Source organism: Carlito syrichta, unplaced genomic scaffold, assembly GCF_000164805.1.
Source record: "Carlito syrichta isolate Samal-C Ts95f unplaced genomic scaffold, Tarsius_syrichta-2.0.1 Scaffold308206, whole genome shotgun sequence".
Lineage (NCBI taxonomy): Eukaryota > Metazoa > Chordata > Mammalia > Primates > Tarsiidae > Carlito > Carlito syrichta.
In genome coordinates this window covers 67,580-80,602 of record NW_007252302.1, presented here as the reverse complement: position 1 = coordinate 80,602, position 13,023 = coordinate 67,580, and the positions used below count along the sequence as shown (strand labels likewise).

The following is a 13,023-nucleotide window of genomic DNA, read 5'->3' as shown; positions in this document are numbered from 1 at the left end:
TCAAGGTCACCTTATGAGTGAGAACATATGGAACTCAGTTCTTTGTTTCTGTGATAAATTCACTGAGTAAGGTTGACTCCAAATCCATCCAAATTGCTGCAAAGTCCATATATTTGTCCTTCTTTATGGCTGTATAATATTCCATGGTGTATATGTGCCACATTTTTTTATCCAGTCCAGCTTCGATGGGCAACACGGTTGGTTCCAGGTTTTTGGTATTGTGAATAGGGCTGCAACAAACACACTTGTGCAGGTATCTTTTTTGTAGAATAATTTGTGTTCCTCTGGGTATATTCCCAATAGAGGAATTACTGAGTCATATGGAAGGTCAATTTTTAGTTCTTTCAGAAATCGCCACACTGTCTTCCAAAGAGGTTGTACTAGTCTGCATTCCCACCAGCAGTGTAGAAGTGTTCCTTTTTCTCCACATCCTCTCCAGTAAACACAGATATTGACTTGAAACTTTAAACTTTCATTTGTCTTATCTGAGTTCCTGCCTCAGGAAACCAACCCTCCGATAAGGGATTGAAATTTACCAGATCGCCACATTAGTACAGTGAGAAACCAGATCCCTTATTCATCACAATTGCTTCCTTACCTCTCCCCAATTTCTGTTTTCCCACACACAGTTACATTCTTTCTTCACTATATAAACCTCCCAATTTTAGTCAGTGAGGGAGACAAATTTAATACTGATCTCCTATTCTCCTCAGCTGACGTCACTTAAATAAAAAAGGCTTCTTCCCTGGCAATACTCTTTTCAGTGATTGGTTTTCTGTGTAGCAAGCAAGAATACGTAAGACGGAGTCCCTGGCATTTCAGTAACAGTACAATGAGTGGTCCTTATTAGTACCTTATTCAAACAAATCAACTTTAAACACACACACACACGCGCGCGCGCGCACACACGTATGGAACAACCTGGAAAATCTGAACACTGATTGGGTAGTTGATGGTCTTAGAATGTTCGCTAAAAATTTGAGATATGATAATGATACATAATTATGATTTTTTTTTTTTTTTTTTTTTTTTTTGAGTTGGAGTCTCACTCTGTCGCCCAGACTGGAGTGCAGTGGCCGCTCCCGGCCACCGCAGCCTCAACCTGCTGGGCTCCGGCGATCCTTCCGCTTCAGCCTTCCAAGTAGCCGGAATTATAGGCATGTGCTACCACGCACGACTGATTTTTTGATTTATTGTGGAGATGAGGTCTCACTGCTCAGGCGGCTCTCGAACTCACGGGCTCAGGCAATCCACTCACCTCAGCCTCCCAAAGGCACGGGATTACAGGCTGAGCCACCGAGCCCGGCTAATTATGATGTTTTTAATCATACATGTAAATAAATGTTTTTAATATTCTTTTGGAAATACTTTCAAATTTATAGAAAATTTGTAAATATAGTACAAAGAACTCCTATATGTCCTTTGTGCATTTTTTTTTTTTTTGAGTTGGAGTCTCACTCTGTCACCCAGACTGGAGTGCAGTGGCCGCTCCCGGTCACCACAGCCTCGACCTGGTGGGCTCCAGGGATCCTTCTGCCTCAGCCTTCCAAGTAGCTGGAACTACAGGCGCGCGCTACCACGCCCAGCTAATTTTTGACTTATTGTATAGACGAAGTCTCTCCAAGTTGCCCAGATGGGTCTAGAATCCGTGGTCTCAAGCAATCCACTCACCTCAGCCTCCCAAAGTGCTGGGATTACAGGCTGAGCCACCGAGCCCAGCTTGTGCATTTTGATATATTTGTTTTATTAAGAGAGAGACTCAAAAAACTAGAATTATCTTTTGGAAAGTAGGTCCCTTGTAGTACAGGCTTCCCCTGTTAGGTAAATATTCTAGGAACCCATCAGCATCAGTGTAACAGCTAGTGTTGTTATGAGAGGCTGCGTTCAGTTTCAGTGAATTTTTTGGGGGAGATTCTCTTAATACGTTTGCCCATTTCATGATGGGTGATCTATGAATACAACAGCCCCATTGTGCTGAGTGTTCAGCAGTTTTTGACCAAAACTGGCATGACCCCTGAACCCCACTCTTCCTATTTACCCAATCTCACCCTGAGCGACTTAATTTTTTTGTTTCCGCAGCTGAAAAAAGTCTTGAAAGGGAAATTTTTTGCTGATGTGGAAGAAGTGAAATAAAAAACAGCAGAATCACTAAAACGCATCAAAATTGACGAGTTCAAAAACTGTTTTGAGCAGTGGAAAAAGCATCTCAATGGGTTTATTGTATCAAACAGAGAGTACTTTGAAGGTGACTGAAATTTAAGCAAACAAACAAATGCAACAATTAAAAAATTTCAGTTTAAAGATGTGGGGTTACAATTCAGGGTTAGGTATACAAATGTTCATTATGCAGTTACCCTTGTTGATGAGGTGTGCCCCCCTCCCCTGGTCGTTTCCCACTACTGCCAATCCTTTTCTTTTTTTTTTGAGTTGGAGTCTCTGTCGCCCAGACTGGAGTGCAGTGACTGCTCCCGGCCACCGCAGCCTCGACCTGCTGGGCTCTGGCGATCCTTCCGCCTCCGCCTTCCAAGTAGCTGAAATTACAGGCATGCGGTACCACGCCCGGATGATTTTTTGATTTATTGTAGAGATGAGGTCTCGCTGCCCAGGCGGGTCTCGAACCTGCGGGCTCAGGCAATCCGCTCACCTCAGCCTCCCAAAGGGGCGAGATTACAGGTTGAGCCACTGAGCCTGGCTTGATTTTTTGATTTATTGTAGAGATGAGGTCTCGCCAAGTTGCCCAGGCAGGTCTCGAACCCTCGGTCTCAGGCAATCCACTCACGTCAGCCTCCCAAGGTGCGGGATTACAGGCTGAGCCACCGAGCCCGGCTCATTTCCTACTTCTGAGTGGTTTTAATTATTATTTTTTTTAGTCGAGTCTCACTCTGTTGTTCACGCTAGAGTGCAGGGGCACAATCACTGCTACCACAGCCTAGACCTGCTGGGCTCAAGGCGATCCTTCTGCCTCTGTCTTCCGAGTAGCTGGGACTACAGGCACGCACCTCTATGTCCAGTTAATGTTTTGATTTTTTTGTAGAGAGGTCTCATGTTGCTCAGGCTGGTCTCCAACTCCTGGGCTGGCTATCGTCTCAACGCTGCCTCCTAAAGTGCTGGGATTACAGGCGTGAGCCATCGCGCCTAGCCGTTTATGAAGTCTTAAGCAGCAGAATTCCATTGGGGGAGCCGGGAAACTAGGAGTTTCCAAAAGGACGTGTGGTTTTTGCATCGATCCTGGTTTAGTTGCCGCGAATTCTAAACGGTGGGGGCTGGCGCTCTTCCCAAGGCAGCCAGGTACTTGCGCAGCCCTGCTCTGGGCGCGGTTTGGGGGAAAGCGCCGACAGCTTTGAGCCTCACACACTTCCCCACGTCTGTTCGCAGCCCCACTCCGCTCCCCTCTTGCTCCACTTGCCGACCGGTGGCACCGCCTCCTGCTCCGCCCCTAGTCTGGAGGCTTCCCGGCAACTCGAGGCGTGCAGGACGTGACACCTGGAAGCCGCACGTCTCACCAGTCCTTGCAGATGGACAGCGCCTGGGAGCAATGGCAGCGCGCGGGCCACGTAGGGCTGCGGCCAATAGCGGCAGCTCTGCTCGGCGTGTCAGGAACAGCTACCGGGAAGGGGCGGGACATAGAGGGGCGGTGCGACGCGGTCTGGGCCCCGGCAGTTCTCTGCATTCTGCACGCGTCTCCAGCGCACGTCGGTCGCTTATTTCGTAGCTCTTTGAGTCTCCTGTCTTGTCCTCGCTGTGTTGCCAGAATGTCTCTTTCTAGCAAGCTGACTCTGGACAAGCTGGACGTGAAGGGGAAGCGGGTCATTATGAGGTAATTCTACACGCCTGCCTGCGCGCTCTCGGGGCTTTGCCGCAGCATCTCTGGCGCTAGCCGACTTGGCTTTCCCATCTGCCCAAAGTTGCTTTTAGCCTTTGACTGGGCCCTAGGGGTCCTAGGCTTGCAGGGTGAGACCAGGCTCCGTTGTAACTGAGCCTGTGCATGAATTGGATGGTTTCTAACCGCATTTCCCCCATCCCAGAAAGCGGCTGAAGTCATCCTTTGGGTGTGGATTCCACTGAGAAAGGGCCTAGATTGTCAAGACCCGTTATGGCCGCCTTCCTATGAGGAAATGGAATTCTCTTTCCTGGGCCTAGTCGGTGAGGTGGGACTTAATGCTTAAACAGCAAATCTCTAGGTTCCAAGGAAGGGACTTTGAAAGGTCATTTTATTGATTTCCCTTCCCCCACTGCTCTAGACCATGCCAGCGAATGAGAAACGGCTCACATTTCAAAAGTCCCTGCATAAAAGGATATCTTTGTCCCAGAGTATGGTTATTTAAATGTTTAGGAGTAGAACCTCTTGAAAGAATTGTAGTGGGAGAGTAGTGCAGGGCGCACTGGAGGAGACCCTGCAGAGCTTATGTAACTGGACTCTGTTGCCCTGCTGTGTCCTGTTGTTACACTCTACGCCACGGGGTTAGCTTCAGGATTATGAGACATGCTGGGTAATAGTAGAAAAGGGTGTGTCCGCTCATACTTCTTGTCCTCCAGCCTCATCTCCACACGTGGCTAGGAGAAGCAAAATACTAGAAGTGGGGAAGGTTTCCCATGCACCTTGGGATCTCTTACTCTGCACATGTGAATACCTGGCCACTTTCCAACATGGCTTATCCCTTATCTGCCAGAATTACTAGTAGAACATTATCCTTTTTGTAATGTGTGGTATGTTTGTGCATCCAGCAGCAAAGTGCAGAAGGATGGTTAAGTATGTAACTGGTGGACTTGATGTCATATACCTTGACAGGATCCAAGAGTGGTGTTTTTATTTGATTTTTCTCTCACCTCTGACTGACCTAGTGGGGCCATTAAGGGATTTAATTGATTGCCTTGTGCAGTCTTGACCTTTTTAGGAAGTGATTGATGGGCAGGCATGTGGATGGTGTGATCCAGCCCCTTTCCCTATTTGGTCCGGTTCAAGCAAGGACATCTTTTGGATCTAACAGATATAAAGTAGTAAGGGGACTCACTTTACCCTAACTTTAAACACATGAGGGACTTATGAGTTAGGGAACTGTATGGGGACCCTAAAAGTACATGTAGCTCTCAAATTCTCTCTAATTTTATTTTGATCAGTATTAGTTTTAGAAGGGTGACCTTCTTTGCCTTGCCATGAAGATGGACAGAAGAACCCAATAATTCTGTCCATGAGAAGTAGCTGGTGCCCACATTTCCCCAAATGCCTTAGGTCTTTGTAATGCAGATAAATTATATTTCTTTAGACTGGTATCTTTTTAACAGACATTGTAGGCCTACTTTTTTTGAGGAGCCTGACAGCCTTGTGATGTCAGCTCAATTCTTTTTTGTTTCAAAGCCTGTATGTGGTGGTTGCTGGTAGTGTTTCAGAAATGGGGCTTCCTGAGTAGCGACTGCTTCGTTTACCCCCTCTCTATGTCCTGCAGAAGTGAACTCATATTTGCTGACTTATGGTCTTCTGGTTTGAATTGCTGAGGGAAATTGATTTGTTAAGTGAATTTTAGATAGCCAGTATACCAGGTTCCAACTTAGTTTTGTTGGACTCCAGTGTACCTTACAGCCTCTTTGAATAAACTTCCTGCTTATTTTACAATGTCATTTTCTTTCTCTCATACGTTGCCAGTCTTTTGCCTGTTTGTAAAGCACTACCCTTTTGCTTGTTCTCTCCTATATTTTTTAAACCTCATTGGTTTTTCCAACTGTTGTAACTTTTTTTTTTGAGTCAGAGTTTCACTCTGTCGCCCAGGCTGGACAACACGCTCACGGCCACCGTAGCCTCCACTTGCTGAGCTCAGGCTATCCTTCCACTTCAACCTTCCAAGTAGCTGGAACTACAGGTTGCACCACCACGCCTGGCTGATTTTTAAATTTTTATTGTAGAGATGAGGTCTTACCAAGCTACCCAGGCCAGTCTCCAACAGGGGTTCTCACCTCAGCCTCCCAAAGTGCTGGGATTATAAGCATGAACCACCACGCCCAGCCCATCTGTTGTTAACTTGTTAAGCAACAGCTTTGATGTAGTGTAATGAGAAACAGGAAAAACTGAGATCAGAGAAAAAAGTCTTGAAGACAACCATAATACCTCAGTTTTCCAGTCATGGATAGTGAAGCAATAATGGACCTGATTCCTTTGAGAGTTTTTAATGGAAGTGGGCCTGGAATCTGATATTTCAAGTGACAGACACTTGGTATTCTTTTTCCAGCTAAGTTAATATTTTAAAATGTTTTATTTAAAAATAATTGTAGATTCACAGGACATTGCAAAGATAGTAAAGAAGTCTTGTATTCATCCAGTTTCCTCCATGGATGCATCTTACTTAATAGTACAATGTCAAAAGTAGGAAATTGACGTTGGTATAAAGTGTGTGTGCCATTTCATCACATGTAGATTTGTGCAACCACCACCACAGTCGAAACACAGAACTGTTTAATCTTCCTCATGCTATCCTTTATAGTCACACCCTTCCTCCCGCATTCTTAACTAACTCTTGGTAATTAATGATCTGTCCACTGTTTCTAAACTTTTGTCACTTCAAAAATATAAACTGAATCACACAGTATGGAACCTTTGGGATTAAGTTTTTTTTTTCAGTATGATGTCCTCAAGATTTATGCAAGTTGTCATATGTATCAACTGTTCATTCCTTTGTATTGCTGAGTACTATGGTTGGATTATAGTTTGTTTAACTGTCCACCCATTGAAGGACATTTAGGTTGTTTGCAGTTTTGCGCTATTACAAATAAAGCTGCTATGAACATTTGTGTACAAGTCTTGGTATGGACATACCTCATTTTTCATGTAAACACCTAGGAGTGGAATTGTTGGGCCATACTTTCATTTTACGTTTCTACTGACAATGTATGATTCATCAGCCTCTCTGCATTCTTACCAGCATTTGGGGTGTCATTATTTTTTATTTTAGTCATTTTTCATTTGAATGGATGTATAGTAATAACTGTATGCCTGAGGCAAAGCTTGGGAGTACGTGGGCGAAATGGGAAAAAAGGGGTGCAGATATTACATAAAATGGAACAAGTAGAATGTATTGGCAAGAGCAGTTTCTATTTGGAGTCCTCAGAGAAGCTAAAAGCAGAGCTGTTGTAGGAGATGAGGGGGGGTAATATAGGGGGAGAGAGAATAAATCCAATTTTATCAGTAAGCTGATATCATGGCAGCTTGCATAGATGAGGCAGATTCTTAAATGTCTCTACCCAAAGAGGTTTCTTCCTGTAAGGGTCTGAGGGTAGGAGGCGGCACTACAAAATGTGGCATGTGCTTACCCTTTTGCCATTAGTCCTTTTGAGCATGTGCCTTCTGGGAGGTTGCGTGAGGGAAAATGGCCCATGGTAATGGGATACTCTAACTTTGGAATGTACTTTCAGACTGGCAAGCTCCTGTTCAAGATATATTTAAAAAGATGCTTGGAATCAGAATTAAGTGGCCTGAAACAAAGAGTATATTTCTTTCTTCAGAGGTGTACTGCCTTTAATTTTGAAGACTTTCTTTAAAATGTTTTAATGTAGAATTATTTTCCTCAGTCCACCTTTGAAAAGGCTACTCTTCATTGAGGTAGATTGACTCTCAAGCCTAGGGAATATAGGATTGGTGATCTTCTCATTAGGTCTGTAGGATTTTGTAATTGTCTATTAGGCCTAAAGCTTAGAGAGTAAGGGGTACCGAAAAAGGCTGAGGAAAAAGAGGTTTATGATCAAAGACAGCAGGAGTTTTCTCAACTAGGTCATACTTCCTACAGTCCCTTTGCAAGTAATGCTAGCTATTTTTAGTAATGGCTGCTCTGCACAGAATTACATTTTCATTTCCAGAAGCATTAACATATAATAAAAACTAACACTTCTATGGCACTTGGTGTGTGCCAGGTACTCTTCTAAGCACTTTACAAATTGCTAACTTATTTAATTCTCAGTAACTATGAAGTAGATGCCATCATCCCCATTCTACGGATGAGGAAAAAAGTCACTTAAAAGTAGTTGTTTTCAGCCAGGCTTGGTGGCTCAGCCTGTAATCCCACGCCTTTGGGAGGCTGAGGTGAGTGGATTGCCTGAGCTAACCGGTTCGACACCCGCCTGGGCAGGGAGACCTCATCTCTACAGTAAATCAAAAAAATCAGCCGGGCGTGGTAGCACATGCCTGTAATTCCGGCTACTTGGAAGGCTGAGGCAGAAGGATCGCCGGAGCCCAGCAGGTCGAGGCTGCGGTGGCCAGGAGCGGCCACTGCACTCCAGTCTGGGCGACAGAGTGAGACTCCAACTCAATGAAAAAAAAAGTTGTTGTTTTCAGTCACATTGAAGTAGGTTGAGGTTCTAAGAAATTGAGAATTGGTTCTTAAAAATGGTAAAGCAGTAATCTGTTGTGTAAGAAATGAGACTGTTGTTAATTATTTGCTTGTGCTACTTTAATCACTTCCTTTCTAATTGCTGGTTTGTCAGGTGGGCTGGGGCACATTTCCTACCTTCTCCTCTCAGGCTTTGTCAAAGAGGCTATCTCATTTATATTGCCTGTGATACTTAAAGGCTACCTTATGTACCTGGTACTAGACATTGGGTTTTCTTTCCAGACTTAAGACCCTAGGCTTTCTCCAAAAAGAATGATATTCTTTTGATGTGTTTTATTTTTCAAGTGTATTTTTTTTCTTTTGAGAAAAGATCCATTTCCCAAGGAAATGATTATTTTAGACTTAACTAGATTAAATAAAATATGGCTCACATTATATTTCTATGTGACAGCATTGGTCTAGATCATTGGAAAGCACCTTGCCAGTTCAAACCCTTCTTTTGAAATTTAAAGCAAAAACTTTATTTTACAATCTAGTCAAAAGTAAGAGCAGTACTGTCACTTAAAATTTGTGCTTCTGGGCTGGGCCCAGTGGCACACACCTGTAATCCCAGTACTTTGGGAGGCTGAGGCGAGAGGATTGCTTGAGTCTAGGAGTTGAAGGCCAGCCTGGGCAACATAGTGAGACCTCATCTCTACAAAAAAAAAAAAAAAAAAAGCCAGTGTTGTGGCATGCAGTTTTTTCTTATGAAAAAAGAAAAAAATTATAAGAACCCAGAAATAGTATCAGAGAAATCAGAATCTAGATACAGTCCTTATTTATTTTCACTCTTCTAGCTGCTACTTAGATACTGTCATGCCAGGACCAGATAGAAATCTTTTTAGATAGGACTGGCTTTAGCTTTCCAGGTTTTCAGGGCTAGTTCATCTGATTTAAATTAGGGCTTATTATTATTATTATTATTTTGAGTTGGAGTCTCACTCTGTCGCCCAGACTGGAGTGCAGTGGCCGCTCCCGGCCACCGCAGCCTCGACCTGCTGGGCTCCGGTGATCCTTCCGCCTCAGCCTCCCAAGTAGCCAGAATTACAGGCATGCGCTACCACGCCTGGCTGATTTTTTGATTTATTGTAGAGATGAGGTCTCGCTGCCCAGGCGGGTCTCGAACTCGCGGGCTCAGGCAATCCACTCACCTCAGCCTCCCAAAGGCACGGGATTACAGGCTGAGCCACCGAGCCTGGCTTAGGGCTTATTTTTAAAAAATCTTTTTAAAGTATGAAATATGTACCTAAAAGGACACAAATCATAAGCTCAAGGACTAGCCACAAAATGAGCACATTTGTGCAATCACTCATGTCAAGAAATACAATATCACCAGAACCCCAGAACTCCCCTCTGGTGTCCTATCCCAGCTCCCCATGACCAACCACTGTCTTGACTTAATGCTACTGATTGTTTTTAAGGTGAGATTTGAACTTCCAACTTATTTAACTGGTTCATTAAACGTGCTTCTCCTAATCTTTTAGGAAAGAACAAGTCGATCATGACCCTGAAACTTTTTTTCTTTCTTTTTTTTTTAGAGTGGACTTCAATGTTCCTATGAAGAACAACCAGATAACAAACAGCCAGAGGTAAGGTCTCTGCTAAGTCTGAGGTAGGGTTTAAAATGTGTATGAGTGTAGGTATATCGGATGAAATGGTTTTATTTTCATACTGTAGAACTATAGCAGCTTAAGCCATATGATTTTGGCATTCCATCAACCCATAATCTGCTCCTCTTTCTTACTAATGAGAATATACAAATATAAAAAAGTCATTCTAAGAAACTAATCCCCCTTCCCCGTTTTTTTTTTTAATTTGGAGTTGTTCTTTTTTTTTTTTTTTTTTTTTTTGAGTTGGAGTCTCACTCTGTCGCCCAGACTGGAGTACAGTGGCACACTCATGGCCACCGCAGCCTTGACCTGCTGAGCTCAGGTTATCCTTCTGCCTCAGCCTTCCAAGTAGCTGGAACCACAGGCATGTGCCACCACACCCGGCTAATTTTTTGGTTTATTGTAGAGATGAGGTCTTGCTGAGTTGCCCAGGCTGGTCTTGAACCTGTGGGCTCAGACAATCCCCTTGCCTCAGCCTCCCAAAGTGCTGGGATTACAGGCGTTAACCACTGCGCCCATCTGAGTTATTCATTTTTAAAGAATATAAAAAGTGAAGGTTACATGGCTTCCCTTGCAAAATGAAGAACTATGTAAGAGAAAGACTTTTTAAAATATCAATAGTTATTAAGCTTACATGAAGTTTTATAAGCCCCTATTTTAGATGGCTCAGATAAAATCAGTTGTTGAGAATTTTGATTTATTTTTGCTTCTAAAAAATAGAAGGGAAATGACTTAAGAAGTAAAATTTTTCAGTCAGTTTAGCTGTCCCAATGCCTTGGATCCTAGGTTCAGAAGCATATATATGTATATATACATTTTTTGAGTTGGGGTCTCACTCTGTCACCCAGGCTGTAGTGCAGTGGCACAGTTATAGCTCACTGCAGCCTTGACCTCCTCGTCTCACATGATCCTTCCACCTCAGCCTGCAGAGTAGCTGGGACTACAAGTGCATGCCATAACACTGGCTAATTTTCTTTTTATGTTGGCCAGGCTGGCCTTGAACTCCTAGATTCAAGCAATCCTCTTGCCTCAGACTCTCTAAATGCTGGGATTACAGGCATGAGCCACTATGTCCAGCCCAAAAGCATAAATTTTAAGTAGTATTGCTCTTACTATTGACTAGATTGTAAAATAAAATTTTTGCTTTAAATTTTAAATGAAGGGTTTGAGCTGGCAAGCTGCTTTCCAATGATCTAGACCAGTGCTGTCTCATAGAAATATCACATGAGCCATATTTAATTTAATTTAGTAAGTCTAAAATAATCACTTCCATATGTAATCAATATAATAATTAAAGGGACAGTTAACTTTTTTGAGATCTTGCATGTGTTTTATACTTATAGCACATCTCAACTTGGACGAGTCACATTTCTAGTACTCAATAGGCACATGTGGGTAGTGTTTATCATATTGGACAATGCAGGTCTAGACCCAAAGCATTTTTAGGTATTGGTTCCAGAATAGAACCTGGCATTTTTCCAGGCACATCCCTACTGTACCATAGTGGCAAGTTGTTTATACAAGGTTGCTTTGATGTCTCTTGATTTTCATTATTCTGCAGCACACAAAAACAACTGGAAATATGGCTGTCAAGGTATTTTAAGAGTAAAGAGCAGAGAAACACATCTGGGAATCTTTTCATTTCCAGAAATCCGTGGAGTTGATTAACAAAATGAAACATTACAAATAGAACTTGCTAATAAGGCATAGCCCTGAAAACTAATTGGTTTAATTGCACAAACTTTGTGCCTGATACAGGTTTGCTTATTTGATATAAATGAGTTTCTATATCTGCTAAGTAGCATATTTTAGAACTATAACTTGGTTTTTTATATTCCATTTTCTGCTCAAATGTTACCTTAGCAGACTTTTCCTGACCATCTTATCTAAAATCTCCTCCATCATTGTTCCCTAATCATTCTTATCCCCCTACCTTGCTTTATTTTCTCTATATATCTTATCACCATCTGATATATTACATGTATATACACATATGTTTATTGTCTTTTCCTCCATTAGAATTTCACTTCCATGAGAACAGAGACTTTTTTGAATTTACTGTTTTATTTTCAGAACCTGGAATAGGGCTTGGCACAAAAGAAGAATTCAGTAAATATTTGTTGAGTAAATAAATGTTTTTCTTATCAATCTTAATTTCTTATAAACTGGAAAAACTGGAAAGTTAGCAGGTTTGAATAAAATTTTTCAATATATATATATATATTTTTTTTTTTTTTGAGTTGGAGTCTCACTCTGTCGCCCAGACTGGAGTGCAGTGGCCGCTCCCGGCCACCGCAGTCTCGATCTGCTGGGCTCCGGCAATCCTTCCGCCTCAGCCTTCCAAGTAGCTGGAACTACAGGCATATCCTACCACCCCCAGCTGATTTTTTTTTATTGTAGAGATGAGGTCTCGTCTGCCCAGGCAGGTCTCGAACCCACGGGCTCAGGCAATCCACTCACCTCAGCCTCCCAAAGGCACGGGATTACAGGCTGAGCCACTGAGCACAGCTAATTTTTCAGTATTTAAAGGGAGTTTAATTGGCCTTTCACAGTGGCTCATATCTGTAATTCCAGCACTTGGGGAGGCCGAGATCAAGGCAGGAGGATCACTTTAGGTTACAAGTTCAAGACTAGCCTGGGCAACATAGCTGAGACCCCGTCTCTACAAAAGTTAAACCAAAAAAAATTTAGCGGGGCATAGTGATGCATTCCTGTGGTCCCAGTTACTTGGGAAGCTGAGGTGGGAGGATTCCTTGAGCCCAGGAGTTTGAGGCTGCAGTGAGCCATGATTGCACCACTGTGCTGCAGCCTTGGTGACAGAGTGAGACTGTCTCAAAAAAAAAAAAAAAAGTCACTCATATAATTGGCCTTGAACATCCAATGTAATACTATAAGAAAATGACTCACAGTAGTGGGAAACTATGTGGGGGGAGGGGAAGGGAGATGGGATTAATGGTAGTAAATGTCTGGGAATGAGGAGACAACCCGTATCAACAAGGGTGCTGAACGAAGCATATTTGTATACCTAACCCTTAACTGTAACCCACAATATCATAATAAAA

At 42.9% G+C, this 13,023-nt stretch overlaps 1 protein-coding gene across 2 annotated transcripts in view; it reads left to right on the top strand.

Annotated features, from left to right (window-relative positions):
* Positions 1-3,744: 3,744 nt before the first annotated feature.
* PGK1 (phosphoglycerate kinase 1) overlaps positions 3,745-13,023 on the top strand; it is a 23,256-nt gene continuing 13,977 nt past the window's right edge. The window contains exons 1-3 of one of the 2 annotated variants that reach the window (XM_021716159.1): positions 5,272-5,506; positions 8,332-8,337; positions 9,890-9,940. In XM_021716159.1, coding sequence (XP_021571834.1) covers positions 5,469-5,506; positions 8,332-8,337; positions 9,890-9,940 — 95 coding nt within the window. In that variant the 5' untranslated portion in view covers positions 5,272-5,468. Of the gene's footprint in view, positions 3,818-5,271; positions 5,507-8,331; positions 8,338-9,889; positions 9,941-13,023 lie in introns of those variants that run through there. The other variant, XM_008065296.2, reaches the window with a different exon arrangement.